Source organism: Colletotrichum abscissum (assembly GCF_030869225.1).
Source record: "Colletotrichum abscissum strain IMI 504890 chromosome Unknown Scaffold_48.1, whole genome shotgun sequence".
NCBI classification, from domain to species: domain Eukaryota; kingdom Fungi; phylum Ascomycota; class Sordariomycetes; order Glomerellales; family Glomerellaceae; genus Colletotrichum; species Colletotrichum abscissum.
In genome coordinates, this window is record NW_026850409.1 from 167,478 (window position 1) to 186,123 (window position 18,646).

Here is an 18,646-nt window from a genome sequence, read left to right on the forward strand (position 1 = left end):
TGAGGTCACATCGCGATAGTGAACGATGAGCTAGCTCGGCTCATGTTCGACGAGTAATTTGTGGATACACTGCTAGTGGCAATGGCTGGGCTAAACTTACTCTACCAAAGATTGAACTTTTGCGGTCTGCCTACTTTCTTTGTGGGATCTATCGTATGTGTATAGCTGGTCGTGGCAAGCAACAGGTGTCGTCAGCGTTTGCGATGAAGCGGGAATCGATTGCGCTACTTTGGCCTCTCTCTTCAAGTCTTCTCGACTCAAGAAAAGCATTCGTCCGAGATCGTGGCCGAAGCCGTGACGGGTTTGCTCGACGACGAGGGCAAAGGGGGCAACTAACACGAACCCACCCGCCACACCATCTCCATCGCAATGTTTCTCATAGAAGACTCGGAATACCAGTCCCTCAATTGTAGCTTGCAGGCACTCGAGTAGCCCAGTAAACGAGCATCTCGGCCCGTACCGGACCACCAAAAGCGCCGGTAGGCTTCCTCCGATGGATGCTTGAGCTTGGGCAGCGACTCCCAAAGGGCGGAGGGACAAGGCAAAGAAGAAAGTGAATGCACTTTTGAAAAAGACGCTCATTATGAGAGTCGTTTGGTAGTGAATGGCTGGCTGTGAGGCTTGGAGACGAGGGATGGGTGCTGGGGAAGCGAGGGTAACTGGGCCTGAGGCTTTTGGGTCGGTCACCTGGCAATGATATAAGCGTGCATCGACAGACTGTTCTTATTCGATGACCCAGTCATACTAAACATTCGATTCGTGTGAACACAGCGCGCACCATAGTCTCGGTGGATCCGAGCGGCTAATGGGAGCACTCGGAGTTGGAATAAGCTTAATTCACGACGCAAACCCTAGTGGCTTGTGAAGAAGATGGGACTTCTGTTGCTAGTTTGCTAGTCCCGTCTTTCCTCCCTCACCAACTCACTTCCCAACACCCTTGATAAGATCAGCCGCATACTCCGCAACAGCATACACGGTGGCCTGCGTATGCGCCGCAGGCAACATCGGCATAACACTCGCATCCACAACCCACAACCCCTCGACGCCATACACACTCAACCCACTATCCACAACGCCCCCCAGATCCCGCGGCATCATCGCCGCCGTGCCGACCGGGTGATCGAGGCTCGAAGACAGCCACGACTCCCGCATGAGGGTCTCAATCTCAGCGTCGCTGGTGACGCCCGGGCCCGGGAGGATCTCCACCGCAGCGAGCGTCTCGACGCTGGGACTCGCCATGAAGGCGCGGGCTTTGGCGACGGCGCGGAGGAGGAGGAGGGTGTCGATTGGGTTCGAGAGGGTGTTGAAGTCGACTTGTGTGCCGCCGGCGCCTGGGGTGGAGGATCCGGGGTCGGGGTTCGTGCTGTTGATGGTGATTGTGCCGCGCGAGAGGGGTTTTTGGAGGGCTACGGGAACGGTTTCCGCGCCGCCCCAGGTAAATTCCATGACGCCTGCCTTTGGATTGCGGAATCTCTGGCTCAGGATCTCACGCTGGCGGTTGAAGCCCTCGAGGAGTGCCGGGTTCTCGGCGTAGACTTCAGGAAGATATTGCAGCGGGTCTTGGGTTGTGACGGCGTCTGCGATGGCTTGGTAGTTGTCTGGATCGAGGTCTTGGAGGGATGTGAAGACGACGCGGTTTCCCCAGGCGTGTGTGTGTGGCCCGGTTCTGTTGGCTTCGTACTCTGCCCAGGACTCGTTGTAGAAGGTTTCGTTGTTCATGAGGGTGGGGTTGATGGATGTGTCGTTTGCAACTTTGTAATGAGACATGAGCTTTCTGACAGGAGTTCTAAAGTGGCTGTTCAACTTACAATCGTAGACCATGAAGATGGAAGGATGGTCCTGGAAGTTCGCACCAACACCTGGTAAATCAACCACAACCTCAATATCCAATGACTTCAACAGCTTCTGAGGCCCAATGCCACTCAATTGGAGTAGTTGAGGGGTGTGGACTGCGCCCGCGGCGAGCACCACGTTCCGAGATTCCACGAACTTGGTCTCGGAGCCATCACGGCTGCCAATCACTATGCCGGTTGTTGTGTTGCCCTCAAATCTTATCGCTGCACCGTAGTGACGTATAAGCAGATGTAGATTCTCGCGGGCGCTGACTGGATTGAAGTAGGCAGTCTCAGCGGTTGATCGAGTCGCGTTCGGACCGCCAGAGTTCTGGGGGAGCCATGCAATGCCGACGTTGTCACCGGCAGCACCGTCTTTCAACGTGTGCACTTTGATGTCCTGAGCCCATGCTTGTGCCATGAGAGCTTTTTGGTGACATTAGCAAATTAATCAGCGAGGACATGACTCCGTCAAGAGGGCACCTCACCAGACTCTGGCCACTGCCACGAAGGAAACCCGACCTGAATGGGACCATCGCCATACGCATTCTCGCTCCATTCGTACCCGTACTCCTCAACATACTCACCCACAGGCGGCGCGAACGTAGACGACTTTTGGAAATATTTGAAAAGGGTCGCCCAGCCCCAACCGGGGTTCCCAAGGGCCTCCCACGCATCATAGTCGGCTTCGGAGCCACGGTCCCAAGCCATTCCGTTGACGGTGGAGCCTCCGCCGACCACGGCACCGATACGAAGGCGGGATGTACGATTACCAAGATGGGTTTGAGGGACCGACGTCACGTTGTAGAGGCGCGCCGACTGGTCGTATGTTGCAAAGTAGGGCACGGTGACGTTGATTGTGTTGGCAAAGTCTCCATATTCGACGACCAATACCGTTTCTGAGGGTACACACATAGAATCAGCATCAGATACGTTGGATTTGAGACTATTGATGACGCTGAGACTCACTTTCTGGATCTTCGCTCAGTCTGTTGGCGACGACCAGGCCGCTTGTTCCGCCCCCAACCACGATAAAGTCATACTGCTCGGCGATTGAGTCGAAAGTTCTTTCGACCTGCTCAGTATGTTGTCCTAGCACTGAAGCTGTCGCCAACAGGAGTCCAATCACTAGTTTAGACGCCATGCTCGGTCCGGTGGTTGAGGAAATCGGAGGCGAACTTCGTGCATGGAAGAATAGCGACGACCGGCCTCAGAACAACTCCCCATGTCTGACGGAAAGCGCTTACTTTAAGTACGTTGAAGCCAATTCTTTGGTGCAATCCAACAATGACTGAATGAACATCTGCTCACCTTGCTTATTTAAGAACCCCGCACCGGTGATGTGCCAATGCAACATCCCAACTGTATTCTGCAGTGCGACATACGAATCGGTGGGCAGGGCCTCGGAATAGGCTACTGGATGCAGTGTGCTGAGTTCTGTCACAACGGAGTAATGATACGGCGACGGAGGTTGTACCGATTGTGGTATGATCTCACTTTGCATGGCGGGTAAGATTTGCATCGGTGAGCGAAAGAGCCCCATCTTACTCAAAGCGACCGGTGAACTTTCCACAATTCTAGAAAGCACAACCCGTATGTCATTAGTCTTGGGATAACTACTCCATTCATTGCGTTAGTTCATCTGATCCAACCCGTCTCGCATCTGTCATTTGCTCTGGAGTGGGTTGCTGCCGGCCCTTTCGAGGCAATGGCTTCCTGATAACCTCCACTTCGCGATGCATCCAGATTGCCCGAGCTTCCATACTCGCTCTCAACGCTCCATCCTACCGGCTCCCTTGGAGTCGTTTCGCCGCTCCCGCCTGCAGAAAAGCTGTATGCCTTGCCGGTATATCCCGGTGGTCGAGGCCAAACCTTTGGTATGGCCGAGAGCACGCTGCTCATGCTTCTTTTCTTGGGGACGGGCTGAATGACAATTCGCACCTGCTCTTCTTCGGAACTTTTGCCACTGCTGCCTTCGGTTCGCGGCATATGACAAGGTCGATCGTAGGCTGGAGCGTTAGATGTCGGCCGATTCATCATAGCGGTAGCAGCTATGGCAGATGTCATGTAACGGTCGTCTTCGTTCAACTCAAGATGTCGCCTGCGTTTGGACCTTTGTCGACGTATGCAGAGGAATAGCAGGATCAGAGCTGTGAGAGCAAAGGTTGCGCCTACAGCGACGCCTGCGATTACTCCAGGACTCAACGATGGCCTGGCAGTGCGCTCAGTTGGAGGAAGAAGAGTTTCCGTAAAGGGTGGAACAGCCGTCGTCGAAGTTGATCTCATAGAGGGACTACTGCTTGCTGAGGGCCCAACCCTTGCTGAGTTACCGTCATTGGTCACAGGCGATGGACTTGGAAGTACTGAGGATGATGTAAAGGTACTGCGAGGAGTATCGGATTCTGAGCGGATGCGACTACTCTCGGGTGCGCCTATGGTGTTGGAGACGACCGAAAGCTCCGTGGGTTCAAGGGCTTTTGGCGTCGTTGCCGTGACAGAAGAAGATTTGAGGTCTATAAACGATGCAGTTTGCTGAGCGCCATCGCTGGAAATGACCTTGTGGCTAGCCGGTGGAGATGGTGCGATCGCAGGTGAGCTGGAACCTCCATCCTCAATGGGAAGGGTCGTGGTTGTAAAGATCGTCGACGTGAGAGTAGGCGTCTTCGTCACAGAAACGAATATGGGTTCGAAGATGGTGACAGTGCGGACGATGGTGCCGCTCGCCACTATTGTGGTCGTGATCTCAATGGTGACTACGGAAACCCTATTGATTGAAGCTGGGGTCTGCCTCCGAACAGGAGCCGGGTGCGATGAGAAGCCAGCACCTTCAAGGTAGTGCGTGTCGGTCGAGGAGATTTCGGAAATCGCCGTTTGATCCGATGCGATGGCGTCTGCCGCGTCTCTCACTGCAATATTTCGAGGTTGCGACGCGGTAACGATATTCGTCTCGAAGACCAGGGTGGGATTGATGAAAGTCAAGGTCTGCTGAAGAGGCGCCCAGATCACTTCGGTTCGGCTAGCAAGCTCGACAGTCACCGTTCGGACAACAGTGACGGTGGTGACTTGAATTGTCGCTTCAACGGGTGGTCTAGACCATATGGTTAGCGTCAATCTAGGCGCAGTGAACTTTGTACTTACGTGAGGTTCTGTCTCGCCCACATCTGGTGAAGGGCTATATCATCCTGCTTCTGGCTGGCCTTCTCTTCTAGCAGGATTTTCCCGGCCGGAGCGCTCTCAGGCTCCTGGGGAGCTCGAGTCGTTGCCAGAGTCTGCAAGTATCCGTCGTCCGAGAATGAGGTCAACGATGGCTCGACAGCAGAGTGACAGAACGTGGCGAGATTTGCGTCGGCGATGGTTGATATCAAAAGAAAGATCATGAAGCCGCGAAGCTTCGCCATGGTTGCTAGATGGATCGCATATCCTCTAGTGCCCTCAACAAACTGAGTGAAGGAAAGACGTTTGAGAAAAGGAGGGAAAGAAGGGGAAATGAGAGAAAGAGTAGATGGTATTGAAGGGCAAAAGGCCAACGAAAGTAGAAAGTGAGCAGCCTTGAAGAATTGAGAGAAATACACAAAGCAGACGTGGAAGTGGGAAGGAAGTAAGGTCAGTAAGGTCCCTGGACAAAGGCAAGTGAATGCGGCAAGATGCAGGGTAGGCCTTCCTTCCTAATGCCATTGGCCGTTGAAAGAGAGGAAAGAGAACCTTGGAAGTAGTTACATGAGGAGAAAGCTGGACCGGAGGCTCACTGCGAGTACCCTCGTGTAACTTCATGCACTACGGGGAAACATTACGATTGGCCTCTTCTGCCGTCCTTGGTGATGTCGTGAGACAATAAGTAACATGGGGAACTGAGGACTCGGGCCTTCTATCTTCAACCTGGTCGCTGGGTTTCGATGGAAGAGGGCTTTGTGTCTGACCTTGACAGAACACTCTAGGATATTGCGATACTTTCAGAGCAAACCATACACTCATCTCTAGGTGAGAGCCCCAAGGACTAGAGGCGTTGCCGGAATATTCTGTGGCATGAGTTGAGGTTTGAAGCTAGGCTTGACACCAAGCAAAGCAATGAGTAAGGTAGGAAGGCAATTCATCTTGGGTGAGAGACCAGTTGTAACACTTCTGATGCGTTTGGTTCGTCCATCCCGAAGATAAAAGCAATCATGAGATAGATGGGAGATTCCCATACCACGCTCCAAGATCGGAATAAGATGAATTTGAGATCCAGTGTCCTTCACATCCGAGAGTCAACATCGCCGGGGGTGTTGCCTCGCCTATCATGGATGGGAAAGAATCTGGTAAGCTTTGAACTGTGGGATAATCAGCCTTGTCTGGCTTTGCAGCAACATATTAGTCACAGCGGCCTCAGAGTAGAGACATTGCAAGAAGAAAGCGGTTCAATTTGGTGTGACCAAGGGATTCAGAGTGTCCACAGAGCTTTGACCCCTGATGAAACAGATACCTGGCTTAGTAAGCACGAGATTCACTCCTAATGTTCAGCTCCTTGCCCCGCCATGTCAAATCGGCACCAATAAACCAAGAGCACAGGACGGCGACGAACAAGGTGCAAATGCAATGTCATGGACAATCGATTGAATGAGAGGCTGTCTAGACCTAGTTATCTGCTAGTCTACTAGGCGCGTTTATCTCCTCCTGATACAATGCCGATAACCCCCATATCAGTCCCACGCCCTATGTACTTTCGGAAAGATGACGTTCCTTCCAGGATACAAAGCCGGTGATGGCCGAGGACAGTCTTCGTTGTCTTCTGCAAACATTCGCACTGCCCAAGCGTGAAGAGATTTTCTCTCTAACTCCTAATGTCATCAGAAGAACGTAGCTTTCCCCGGTGACCACGGCACGACAAAGACTGTCCAAGAATCGACGGCTCAAGCATCATACTGGGCAAAGGCATCCACAATCCTCTGTGGCCAGCTGTGTCTCGGAATCGTCTGAAAGTGGTTATAGAGCAGCTTGCGCACAAGACCATTGCCCATCTCTCGGTACTCCGAGTCCGAAGGCGACTCATGGTCCTGGGCGCCAGGCATTCTGACCCATCCTTCCTTCCGGTTTGAGGTCATGGTAATCTTCTCCATGGCATAGAAATGCTGCTGGTGGGCTGTCGTCGTGTAGTTGCAGTCCAGCGCACGAGCAGCGAAGCGCATGCTCACCATGGCCGCCAACACATGCTCGTTAGCATTGGAGAATCGATCCGGGATCAGGTGCTTGGTGCGCTCGACAAAGAGCCTGTACCACGCGTAGTCCGAGTTGAACTGGCAGCCGAGCAGCGCGTCCTTGAGGCCTCGCTCCATGGAGAAGGGGGCGAAAGTGGCCTTTTGCCAGGAGACGATGCCGGCCAGCTGGAGTTCCTTCTCAGGCTTGCCGTCGGCGGGATCGCTGGCGGGCTGCTCAACGAGCTTGACGAGGATGTTGCGGGGCTCGAGGTCCATGTGGCAGAGGACGAGGGCCCTGCCGAGCTCCTGGATGTGTCTGCATGTGAGAAACTGGACGTCCATTGGATGATCCGCGCCGGGGAACCTGATGTTGAAGCTGCCGTCTTTGCGCTCTGTAAAGGTGGTGGCTGGGGAGTGGTGGCGGGCGGGACGGAATTCGCTGGCGTAGCGCTGGAGAAGGAGGCGGACGCGCTTCTGTAAGGTGGACTGCGGAGGCCAGGCGGGGATTTGGTCCAGGGGAATCGGCTCGGGGGTCTTGGGACCGTTGAGGACGACGGGGGCGGTGTAGTCGATGTTGCCGGACAGATCGACGGCCCTGAGCGCCTCTTCAATATCCTTCTCAGAGAAGCCATGTTCCTTCTGGAGGGTTTCAAGCGCAGTGACGAGCTGGCCCATGATGCGGTCCTGCGACTGAGGGGTGAGGGAGGACCAGACTTTGTCGAGGGTCACTGTGTTGGGGATGTGCTCTGTCACGATGTAATCGACATCGCCATCATCCGTCTCATAGACACCAACGCGGATGACGCGGGGGACCAGATCGGGGAGCCAAGAGCGAGCGATCTCTTGACAACGCCCTGCCGTGTAAAACGTGGAGACGTTTCCGACGGGGTTGGTGATGTTGACAAAGACGCCAGCGTTTATAGGGCTGGGGCCAAACTTGACGTCGAGGATGAGCTGCTTGGGGATGCCGGTCTTGGGAGGCTCGTCAAAGGTGAGCTTGTAGGCGCGGCGGGCGATGAAGGGCTCGCGAGGGTGAATGAGGTCGATGCTGGAGGGTTTGGCTCCCCACAAGACTTTAGGAACCATCTTGTCGACGAATTGACGGTATCCGACCTCGAGCTGTCTGATGTTGACGCCTCCTCTGTCGGCGAGAATGGAGAGCAGTTTGGGGTCAGTCGGGACGACCATCTTGGAGCTTTGGGGATGAGAGATGGTGAGAGCTGATGTTGGGATGGATGCCTTTTCTTGCTGTATCTGATGGTTTGAAGATGAGAAAATGAAGGTTTGATCAGGTTGTGGGCGAGAGTGAGGTACTCACGATTTGAAATCTCAAACACCCTGCAGTTGGAAGGTACCTGGAAGTAGGGCTGCTGAAGTCCACCTTGTGACTGGCAAGCTTGAGGATAAAAAAGTCAGGCCAAGACAGAAAAGATTGCGAGCCGCTTGATTATTTTGGAAGGAGGGGAAGTAAGTCCAAGGCTGAGGCGAGGCGGTCAAGTTGAAAAGAATGGCAGCAAACGGACGCCAGGATAAACAGAGGCGTATTCGGGTCCCAAGATGAAGGGAAGATGATGGGTATGGGCATCAGGAGTGTTCGTCGAGTGCTCGATCAGGCAGCAGGCAGAGCAAACGGAGCAAAGGTCCGCACATGAAGGAAGTTGGCGTGTATGCAGGAACCTGGGGCAACGGTCTATTGCATCTTTTGGACGATTCACTCGAAATTCACCCCGAGCCATTTACCTTCACTTAGTCCAGGTGGGAATTGCTCCTAGTGAAGCCTGGCTATCGACGCCGACTGGTGTTCTCATGATAGCAAGACTAGTACTCAAGCCTGCTCATGAAAGCTTAGTGGTTATGGATAGCAATTATCGAGCAATGTCATCATATATCAGCATGACAAAGCATAGCACACCGGCCGCTCTCTCTCAGAAGTAAGACAGGCAGTTGCTCCGATGGGAAAACATGCAAGCGGCACAGCTCATGATTATGAACATGCATCAGCGGAGCCCCCACCCACAGAACTGGATCGAGAGATTTTACGGAGACAGCCAAGGTTAATATTCTATTTCTTGCGAGGTGACGTTTGCCGTTGGCCAGAAGCCAAGACGACGTTCTACGACATGACTTGATATACTAGCTTGAACACGGGCAGGCGCCTGCAAGCGGTGTATGTGTTCTTGGAGCCATGGGGAACTTGGCATCCTTCAAACTAGAGGAATTGCTGCGTTTGCCTCCCCACAGCCGGCCAAAAGGTTCAGTAGAATGACGCATGGCTTGCTAGCATATGAGATTATTAATTGAAGCAAGGTACGAGAGTAAAGTAAAAAGCAACCAACGGGTGCAAAAGCAGTGTAAGGTAGCTTAGCAGCGGGCGTTGCCGGATAGAACCTCAGAGATCCATATCCGCATTGAGGAGAAAGCTAATCGTACTGTACACAGGGTGTAAACCCAGGATGCCACACCACGCGAGCCAACCGTGCCACCGTCGTCAAATGCTGACCAAAAAGATGTGGGCGCAAATGACAGTTACCCGTCCCGCTGTCATGCAATTGCACCGTTCACACATGGGCTGACATAGCAGGATCTGGCCATGGAAATGGCCCGATGCAACCTGGGCACATTGTTGGAAATAGAGCTGCTGCCATTGGTCAAAAAGATCTCTAGCCAATGGAAGGGTAGCTGATGACCTGGTGCAGGGATCACCCACCATGATGGGCAGGAACCGTGACGTCGGGACTCGGCCCCTCCGTCCCTGCATCGCAGATGCTTAAAAGGACCCCTCTGCGACTGCCTTTTTGGATGGTGTTCCATTCGATACAGATCAATTCAGACCAATTCAACCCAAGACAACTCTCACATCGCTCCCGACTTCTTCTACATTCAGAATCAGTTTCTACTTGCTATCCTACCCTCTACTAACCTCACCTTCCCACTTAACAATCACAATGACTGTCACCAAGGCTTCCACCTGCTGCGGCAAGAGCGCCGAGTGCGTCTGTGGTATGTACTTTTCATCCCCTGATCCCCCGATCCCTCAACTTCAACATCATCTCGACATCTCTCTCGTCCTTGAACACAATATCATCTTCAAACCATCCATAACCGACAATGACACTACCAAAACTTTACAAGCTAACCCGTCTTGCTCCTCAGCCCAGCAAGCTACCTGCTCCTGCGGCAAGCAGTCTGCCCTCCACTGCACCTGCAGCAAGGCCGCCTCCGAGAATGCTGTCGCCGGACCTCGCTGCTCGTGCAGAGCCCGCCCCGTTGGAGAATGCACTTGCGACCGTGCCGCCACAGAGAACACTAAGCCATCCGGCGAGACCTGCTCCTGCGGATCTCGTCCCGCAGGTATGTTCATTGATCTTCTCTTCTCTCTTTCGCATGATGGCTGACACCCTTCTTAGATGCCTGCACATGTGATAAGGCAGCCACAACCACGTATGACCGATCTGAGCACGAGATCGACTTCACCACCCGCCAGTAACTTAACTTCCCCTGCAAACCTATTCGTAGCATTAGGATCGGCGTTCAAGGGTCTCTGGGATTAGTGTTGCAGCCCGACGGCGATGGGTTCGACAACTGAGGACAAGGCGTTAATGGTTTATGATGGCACGGCTGCTTTGGAGCGCACAATGGGTACTGGACGATAGGATTGGCCAACAGTCAACATGAATACCACACAGATTCTCGACGTTTCTTACTGGATATCGGATCTTTTACGCCAGGAGCTCGTCTACTGCTGCCTCCTACTGGCATTGCTCGTCTATGACCCATCTATGACCGTATCACTCTCCCGTTTGGTATGGCGCTTCTATCGACCAGTCGTTATTCCGGTATACGACTTTTTGTTCGGACGGGTTGAGAGATGGCTGCGAGAAGTTTGGGGCCGCTGCAGATGTTGGCAGAAAGAGCACCAGGATCTTTGGACAGAGCGACTGAAGTTCTGGATGTGGTTGGCGAATCCGAAACGCGTCTAGAAGATGGTCATCATGTTCGCGGCGTTCTTCATGGCCAACTACTTCGGCAAGGGCTTCTCGAAGGTACTGAGCTTCTTCGTGACTGAGCCCAGGGTTGTGGAGCCACTCAAGTCATTGGGGCCCGGAAAGGTTAAGGAATCTGGAAGAAAAGAGAGGCTTGAAACAATAGAGGAGGTCGACGAGGAGGAGGGGTCTGACGAGGTAGAGGAGCCTCCTGCGCCGGCTCCAATTCAGCCTCAGCAAGGCGGTGGCGGAAACAGGGGGAAGAAACCAAAGAACAAGAAAAACAGGAGAAAAGGGAAACGCTGAGAGAGTTACTCCGACCAGACCAAGGATTGGCGGTGTCGATATGAAGTCCAGACGAGACTGACATTCATGCGACAGCGAATTGTGGATACAAGACACCAGCGATAACAAGTATACCATCCAGTAGCTAGCGATGAGAATCAACGTGGCATTCATTGGTAACAACCTTTCGAGTCAGACATGAGGAGGTGACTTGGTTTCGTTTTCAAAGGCGAACCAAGATGCCATGCTTGGAGCGTAGTATTATTAGGGCCACTGTGTGCATCGCCATTGTTGCTTCCAGACTTCAAAATTTCCTGAAACTTTTCGGGAAATGCTGTGGATGATCAAGGTGAGCACCATCTTGGATTCTGTGGACAATGGAGAGGACAGTATCGCATCGTAGGGAGGCAATCCTGGGAAATCGCCCTGGCAAGCGCGCTTCGTCGACTTACACACTGTCCGTCAAGACGCGGCTCTGTCTGAGCGGCTATAAGCAATTGGCTGGCTGGCGGGACCAACAGAGCATTGTGACGAGCTCAAACACTATAAAACAACAATATGGACCTCGGAAGCAAAACATAGAAGGCCGATTCTTTTGTCCAGCCGGGCACAATTTCGCGCCAAATTGCAAAGAAATGAAAGAAAGCCGAGTCGTCGTGGCGTGGGGATTCTGGGGGCATCGGCAGACGACGCGAGGTTTCCCCGACTCACCGGAAGGGAAGGACCCACCCTTGGATTTTTCGAATGATTTTTTTTTTGTTCTTGCCGGGCTCTTCCATTGCGATTGCCTTTTCTGCCGGAGAACTGCAAGAAAAAGGGCAGGTGTGACCGGGCGGTCAGAAGCTCTATCATCGATCGCAGCTTCCTATTGGAACATAACTGCACCCGGCCCCGGGAGCTCGGGCCATAGCTGCGCAAAAAAACGGCCCAGAAGGTCAGGTACCCATGGAAGGTACCCACCCGGGATCGCACTAGGTAAAAGGCAGTTGCGCCAAAGAACGAACCTACTACGTACTGGGCCCTGGAGCCGCCAGCAGCGCACCGCAGCTAAGCCCGCGCTGAGAGCCACAAAGCGCCACCCCTGCTTGGTCAGAATTCCAGAGCCCAAGAAAATAAAGCTGCACCTTCCGGTCGCGTCACTTCCGCCCTACCCTCGAAACAATTTCTTTCTTCCCCCCATACCCAGAATAATCCTCCTCTTCTGACTCTCTTCTTTTCAAGTTCTTCATCTCGATTGCATCAATTCGCATCACAAAGAATCGATTCTTCAATTGTTCTCTGCGAAACCTTCGATTTGACCAAAATCCCCATCCCATTACACGCGTTTTATCGCCAAGCACACATCATATCATCACCTGACGATCATGCCTCCCAAGGCTGCCCCCAAGAAGGCTGCTGAGCCCAAAGCAGCACCGAAGAAGACTGCCCTCGCCAAGAAGGGCAACGAGATCACCAAGAAGCCTGCCGCGAAAACCGCTGGAAAGAAGGAAGCTACTACCAATGGCGCGACTGCCGCCTCCAAGAAGCGCAAGCTCGCCGAGGAGGAATCAGAAGTCGAAGCGTCCGAGGCCGAGGAGCCCGAGAAGACCGAGAAGCCTGCCCCTAAGAAAAACACCAAGAAGGCAGCAGAGCCTGCTGTGAAGAAGACCAAGACCACCGCTGCCGCCCCCAAGAAGAAGGCCGCGGCTACCGAGGAGACCGAAGAGGAGCCCAAGGTCGCGAAGCCCGCAAAGAAGGTTGCCGCGAAGAAGGCCGAGCCCAAGAAGACTGCTGCCGCAAAGAAGACTGATGCCAAGCCCGCCGCTGATACCAAGAAGCGCAAGTCAAGCGAGGAGGCGACAGAAGACGAGAAGCCCAAGGCAAAGAAGTCAAAGACTGACACTGCTGAGGTCGACAGCCAGGCTACGGAATCGGCCAAGGCGACAGAGTCTGCGGATGAGGAGCCCGAGGCTGTCAAGCCTGCGAAGGCTACCAAGAAGGCCGCTGTCGCTGCCCCCAAGCCTCCCCCAGCCCACCCCCACAAGATTGGCAAGAAGATCAACTCTGCGCCGACCCAGATCCTCGATGTGTATGTATTCGGCGAGGGATCCTCTGGCGAGCTCGGTCTCGGCAGCAAGAAGCTTGACGGCAAGAAGGTTGTCGATGTCAAGCGCCCGAGATTGAACCCTAAGCTTGATGCCAAGGACGTCGGTGTTGTCCAGGTTGCCTGCGGTGGCATGCACGTCGTTGCTCTGACCAAGGACAACAAGATCCTCACATGGGGCGTCAACGACCAGGGCGCTCTTGGTCGCGACACCAACTGGGATGGAGGACTCCGCGACGCTGACGCCGAAGAGGAGGAAGACGACGAGGACGACTCCGGCATCAACCCCCACGAGAGCACGCCCACCGCCGTTGACGCGACGAACTTTGCTCCCGATGTCAAGTTCACTCAGGTCGTTGCCAGTGACAGTGCCACATTCGCCTTGACTGAGGATGGCAGGGTTTACGGATGGGGCACATTCAGAGTAAGCTATCTAACCGCAGCATGAGGTGATAAGTAGCTAACATTCTCCAGTCGAGTGACGGTATCCTCGGTTTCACCGACAAGATCCAGATCCAGAAGACTCCCGCCTACCTTCCCACATTGAAGAACATCACGGCCCTTGCTGCCGGTTCCAACCACATTCTCGCCCTTGACGACAAGGGTGTCGTTGTCGCCTGGGGTTGCGGCCAGCAGAACCAGCTTGGGCGCCGTATCATCGAGCGCAACAAGCTTTCCTCCCTTATCCCCCAGAGCATGGGTCTTCCCAAGAACAAGGTCGACCGCATTGCTTGCGGATCCTACCACAGCTTTGCTCTTGGCAAGGATGGTGCCGTCTGGGCCTGGGGTCTCAACAACTTTGCCGAGACTGGTATTGAGATGGGTGCTGGCGAGGATGACGCTGTTGTTCTGCGTCCTACCATTGTCGAGTCGCTCAAGAACTACAAGATCAAGCAGATTGCTGGTGGCGAGCACCACTCTCTTGCTTGCACCGAGGACGGCAAGCTCTTGATCTGGGGACGTCTGGATGGCCACCAGGTCGGTATTCCTGTCGAGGAGCTGGATGCGGAAAGCGTCATTAAGGATGAGAGCAACAACCCCCGCATTCTCTCTAAGCCTACTGCTGTTGAGGGTAAGTTCACCTGTCCATTCCTTACCGAGTATCGCTAACGTAAGTCACTAGATATCGCAAAGTGTGTATACGTTGCCGCTGGTGTCGACAACAACTTTGCCATCGACGGAAAGGGCGAGGCTCACTCGTGGGGCTTCTCTGCCAACTACCAGACTGGTCAGGGCACGACTGAGGATATCGAGACCCCGACCACCATTGACAACACCGCTGTCCGCGGTAAGAAGCTCGTCTTCGCTGGCGCCGGTGGCCAGTACTCTATCCTGGGAGGTGTTGCCGACGTTCCCAAGGTCAACGGCTTCGCGCCCCAACCAGCCACCGGTAGTTTCAGACCTGTTTTCTAAGTCTCTTAGAGAAAAGGTTGAACCTTGACAGCGCGGCGGCGAGTTCCAAATAACAGCAAGCGGATACGACTGGCTTCTACAAGAACACGGTTGATGAACGAGCAAGCGCCGCATTCACCAGAAATAAGAGGTGGACTCCATACATGAGCCGAGGCGGCATACCAATTCCAGTCGCGATGCTTTTTCCTTTGGTTCATTCTCAGCATGAGCCATTTTCACTCGCGGTACGATACATTCGTGCAACAATCTGATTTTGACGAGTTTCCGGTTTTTTCTCCAATGTCCCCTGAGCGGACTAATAGATTTTTTCTGGACGAGAGCGGCAGTGAGGCTTCGACTCGGCATGAACGGATGGGCAGGTATAGAAACGGCCTCGAAGGGGAGTCAAACTTATGATACCAACGAGGATTTTCTGCTCGACAAGGCCCCTCCTATTGTGTGCCTAGCGGAGGATCGCGACCGCCGCGGAGGCTGTTTGGCTATGGAGACTGACGATAGTCTCCTGTAATACTATGCTTGGTCTCGAGAAGTTATCAAGGTCTGATCCTCCCCTTTTCTTTACACTTGATGTGTATATTGCGAGAGGATCTTCTAGCCCAGCATTGTGCATTTTTATCTTTTTAGCAGCATGGAAAACGGAAGGGATAGGAGGCATTGGACTATCAAAATTTATTTCTGGCTTCGTCTGAACATGATTAAAAGTATTGTACAATGACGGGAAGCATCGTCGGTCCTTTGGCTTTCGCCTCCTCTGGCAGCCGTGGGCATGCATCTGTCTGTTTCGTTGCCTTGTTCGTCTATCGTGGCTCCTTTTTGGGCTCCTGTTGGCTCTCGCACCTCTCCCGTGGCTCCCACAACTTTCAACTTCCATGGTATACACCAAAATGCGCCGTGCCCTTGTTGGTATGACTGGCCCTCTACAGTTCCGGCGTTTTCGAGATTCCTCGCGTGGCACCAGTTTGCCTTTTTGGTGATTCTAAGGTTTTCCTTCACGTTGTCACCCTACCTGCTCAACCCTTCAGCCCAGCCGCCGCCTTGGCCAGAGACCCGCCGCTGCCCCTAGAGCTGAAAATACCCATGATACCGAATCCGACGTAAAACAGCGCAAGCGGGTACGCCACGAGCCCGCGCATACCCCTCATCCGTCCAACAGCGCAAAACATGCCCGAGGCGGAGTACGTGCACCAGAGGATAGCCATGGTGGTGAAGACGATACCAAGGGGCGTGTCCATGGGCATAAAGACGCCGAACACGCTGGTGGCCACCAGAGGGAGGAGGCAGTATCCCAGCACAGAGGAGGAGCGGGTGAAGGTCAAGGTCGAGGAGAAGTGGCCCGCGGCGTTGCGCGACGGGTGGTCGTGGTGGGTGTCCGGGGCGCCGGGGTAGCCTCCACCGACGGAGGATACGGGCCCGCCGTATTGGGGTGCTTGGGGTGCTGTTGAGGGGTGGGCGTCGGTGGGCGTCATGAGGGAGAGGATTATGTGGAGGGAGGTGCTTCCTAGGAGGGCGAGGCCGTAGATGTAGCCGAAGTGGATTTTGCCGGAGAGGAGGAGGAAGGTGCCGTACTGAGAGAGGAGAGAGGTTAGCTTTGTATTTGTGGTAGGGAAGGGAGGTGAGGTTTTGGGTTTTGCAACGTACGGAGAGGACGAAGAGTAGGGGACCGAAGAGGTCTGCGTCGTCCATTAGGTGTTGGTCGATTCGGCGGAAGGGGTTCAGGACCGCCAGAGTCTGCAAATCATCGAAGGTCAGCCAAGATGCTCTCCCCATGTGCAGATCCATTCTTATAGAGGTTGGGGGAGCAAGTTCTCTCAATGCTTCACGCCCAATCGCGCATCGCACCCAATAAAACACACCTTTGCCTGAATATGCCCAAAGTTGACCCCAAGCTCCTCGAGCAAGGGCGGCTCGCCATCATAGCCTTCAGTCGAAAAGGCCGCCAGCCAACCCGTGCGCAGACCGCCCTGCTCGCCCATGCGACCCGATACACCGACGCCGCCGCCAGGAGGGGCGCCAAAGGCTGCCGCACCGCCGAAGCCGCCTGCCGCGGCGGGTTGGGCTCCGTAGCCGTAGGAGGCCTGTTGTGGGGTTGCGTGGCCCGAGACGGCGCCGGCTGGGGAGTAGGAGGAGGGGTAGAACTGGAGGTTTTGGGCACCTCCTCCTCCGCCGCCGCCGCCTCCTGCGCCGGGGCCGTAGGATTGTTGGGGTTGGTAGTAGTTTGACATTGTCTGCTGTGTATGTCGGATTTGAGAGGTTGAGGTTGAGGTTGAGGTATGTTTGGTATTGGTAAATTCGTTGGAGTGGCCTTTCGATTACTACCCCCTTGTCTGGAGTAGGCGCGCCTCGATTCCGTTTCGTTTCGTCGTCGGTTCGTGATAGGTGCCGTTGCAAATCTGGTTCCAATGGATTGTGTGTAGGATATAGGAGCTAGTCGTCGGTCGTGGGCTCGAGAGCCGTTTTGCGCCGGGGTTGCGAGGCGCGTTTGGGTGCGTGAGTGGACAGGTGGTACCTGGAGCTGGCGATATTGGAGACGTAGCTTCTTTCGAGGCTCACCACGTCAGTCAGGGCTGGTCGCTGGAGCTGTAGAGTGGGGCCGTGAAGAATCCTTCTTGCCTGAACCTTGAGGCATGGGAGTAATGCCTGTCAGGCACAAGTGTCTATCGATAACGATAAGATAGCTCTGCTTATCCTGTTATCGATAAGATAACATCTAATCATGTTTCCATCCCCCGGACCTTTCTTGACGACCCTGCACCGGCATTCCTTGTTCCCCAGTTCTCCAGTTCTTGTGGACGTAGTAGTGTATTATTCCACGAACACATTATGCATCAGCAGGATGAGATGAACTGCGGATAAAGCAACAGCTATGCATAAGTCACTAGATCATGTCATCGTCCCACTGAGATTGTCAACGTCACGCAATTCTCTCTTCTTTGCTGCAACTTGCAAGCATCAGCTCCAGCAAGTGTTTGCCTCCAGAGAGCGAACAACGGCAGCCAATTCCTCTTCCATCTAGCGTCAAACAAAGCGCAAATTTCTGCCCGCCAGATTAGGCAAGCAATTCTTCCAAGGATGTTCGTCCGGGGATGGACGCTTCTTCTGCCAGCCCACATAACCCAATCCCCAACCAAACAATACGCTTGTGGGCAGACTGCGGCAGTTTTCTGCTGCTCCTGACTCTCCTCACTAGAGCCCCTATCAACCCATGACATCGGTAACTGGCCACGAGGTGACTGGGCCGCCAAGCATCACGGCAGTGGACTTCCATCTCCACTCAAACCACGCAGAACCAGAAGTTCTGGACAACATCGCGAGGTCAGAGAGTGCATGCGCTCTCCAAGATGGACAAGTCTCCCTTGTTCTCACCTCATTCTAAGGTGCTCATGCCATCACTAAATAGACATTTGGTCCTCGGGCATGTTTCGTTCGAAAAGCCGACCATTTGGTGTCGTGACATTGCTCAACTGAGTCGTGTGCCTGCTCAATACGATTTAAAGCCCTAGTCAACGTTCCATCGAGTCCGTGTACGGCTGCTCTCCGAGATGGTGGACTGAGATCTTCCGGTCGAGGCTCTCTCCGGTGCCCGAGGAAGTGGTGCGAGCTGCTTTTCCGTTGGGGTCGCTGGTGTACTGTCCTCCCTCGTGGCTCATAAACCGCGTATTACCTTCTTCAACAACCTCGACCGCATCCCTAGTAAGCCCAGGGAACCCCTCGTTCATGCGGTCCTGGGAATCTCTCGATTGCCGGGATTTCTATCCCACGGAGATGTCGATGGATCCTACCTCGAAGCCAGGTCTCCATCAATGAGGCGGCCCTACGGTGGTGGAGTTTGTTTTCCACCAACGGGAGGACGGTCTGCTTTCTAGCCCAATTTAACAAGGG

At 54.1% G+C, this 18,646-nt stretch overlaps 7 protein-coding genes across 7 annotated transcripts; 3 read left to right on the forward strand and 4 right to left on the reverse strand.

Annotated features, from left to right (window-relative positions):
* Window positions 1-921: 921 nt before the first annotated feature.
* CABS01_13826 (GMC oxidoreductase) lies at window positions 922-5,230 on the reverse strand (the record flags this gene model as incomplete). Its single annotated transcript, XM_060547168.1, has 6 exons — window positions 922-2,258; window positions 2,321-2,731; window positions 2,802-2,936; window positions 3,144-3,269; window positions 3,485-4,920; window positions 4,971-5,230. The coding sequence occupies 6 exons, from the start codon at window positions 5,228-5,230 to the stop codon at window positions 922-924; spliced, it is 3,705 nt and encodes a 1,234-aa protein (XP_060394511.1).
* Window positions 5,231-6,718: 1,488 nt separating this feature from the next.
* Window positions 6,719-8,191, reverse strand: CABS01_13827 (uncharacterized protein; the record flags this gene model as incomplete). Its single annotated transcript, XM_060547169.1, has 1 exon — window positions 6,719-8,191. The coding sequence occupies one exon, from the start codon at window positions 8,189-8,191 to the stop codon at window positions 6,719-6,721; it is 1,473 nt and encodes a 490-aa protein (XP_060394512.1).
* Window positions 8,192-9,948: 1,757 nt separating this feature from the next.
* On the forward strand, window positions 9,949-10,490 carry CABS01_13828 (uncharacterized protein; the record flags this gene model as incomplete). Its single annotated transcript, XM_060547170.1, has 3 exons — window positions 9,949-10,003; window positions 10,157-10,354; window positions 10,411-10,490. 3 exons carry the CDS (start codon window positions 9,949-9,951, stop codon window positions 10,488-10,490), a joined length of 333 nt encoding a protein of 110 aa, XP_060394513.1.
* A 496-nt stretch (window positions 10,491-10,986) lies between these two features.
* CABS01_13829 (uncharacterized protein) lies at window positions 10,987-11,292 on the forward strand (the record flags this gene model as incomplete). Its single annotated transcript, XM_060547171.1, has 1 exon — window positions 10,987-11,292. One exon carries the CDS (start codon window positions 10,987-10,989, stop codon window positions 11,290-11,292), a length of 306 nt encoding a protein of 101 aa, XP_060394514.1.
* Window positions 11,293-12,635: 1,343 nt separating this feature from the next.
* Window positions 12,636-14,767, forward strand: CABS01_13830 (GDP/GTP exchange factor; the record flags this gene model as incomplete). The annotated part of the gene is made up of 3 exons (XM_060547172.1): window positions 12,636-13,778; window positions 13,829-14,426; window positions 14,478-14,767. 3 exons carry the CDS (start codon window positions 12,636-12,638, stop codon window positions 14,765-14,767), a joined length of 2,031 nt encoding a protein of 676 aa, XP_060394515.1.
* Window positions 14,768-15,777: 1,010 nt separating this feature from the next.
* CABS01_13831 (Yip1 domain-containing protein) lies at window positions 15,778-16,989 on the reverse strand (the record flags this gene model as incomplete). Its single annotated transcript, XM_060547173.1, has 3 exons — window positions 15,778-16,332; window positions 16,406-16,495; window positions 16,621-16,989. The coding sequence occupies 3 exons, from the start codon at window positions 16,987-16,989 to the stop codon at window positions 15,778-15,780; spliced, it is 1,014 nt and encodes a 337-aa protein (XP_060394516.1).
* Window positions 16,990-18,267: 1,278 nt separating this feature from the next.
* CABS01_13832 (uncharacterized protein) lies at window positions 18,268-18,483 on the reverse strand (the record flags this gene model as incomplete). Its single annotated transcript, XM_060547174.1, has 1 exon — window positions 18,268-18,483. One exon carries the CDS (start codon window positions 18,481-18,483, stop codon window positions 18,268-18,270), a length of 216 nt encoding a protein of 71 aa, XP_060394517.1.
* Window positions 18,484-18,646: the final 163 nt, after the last annotated feature.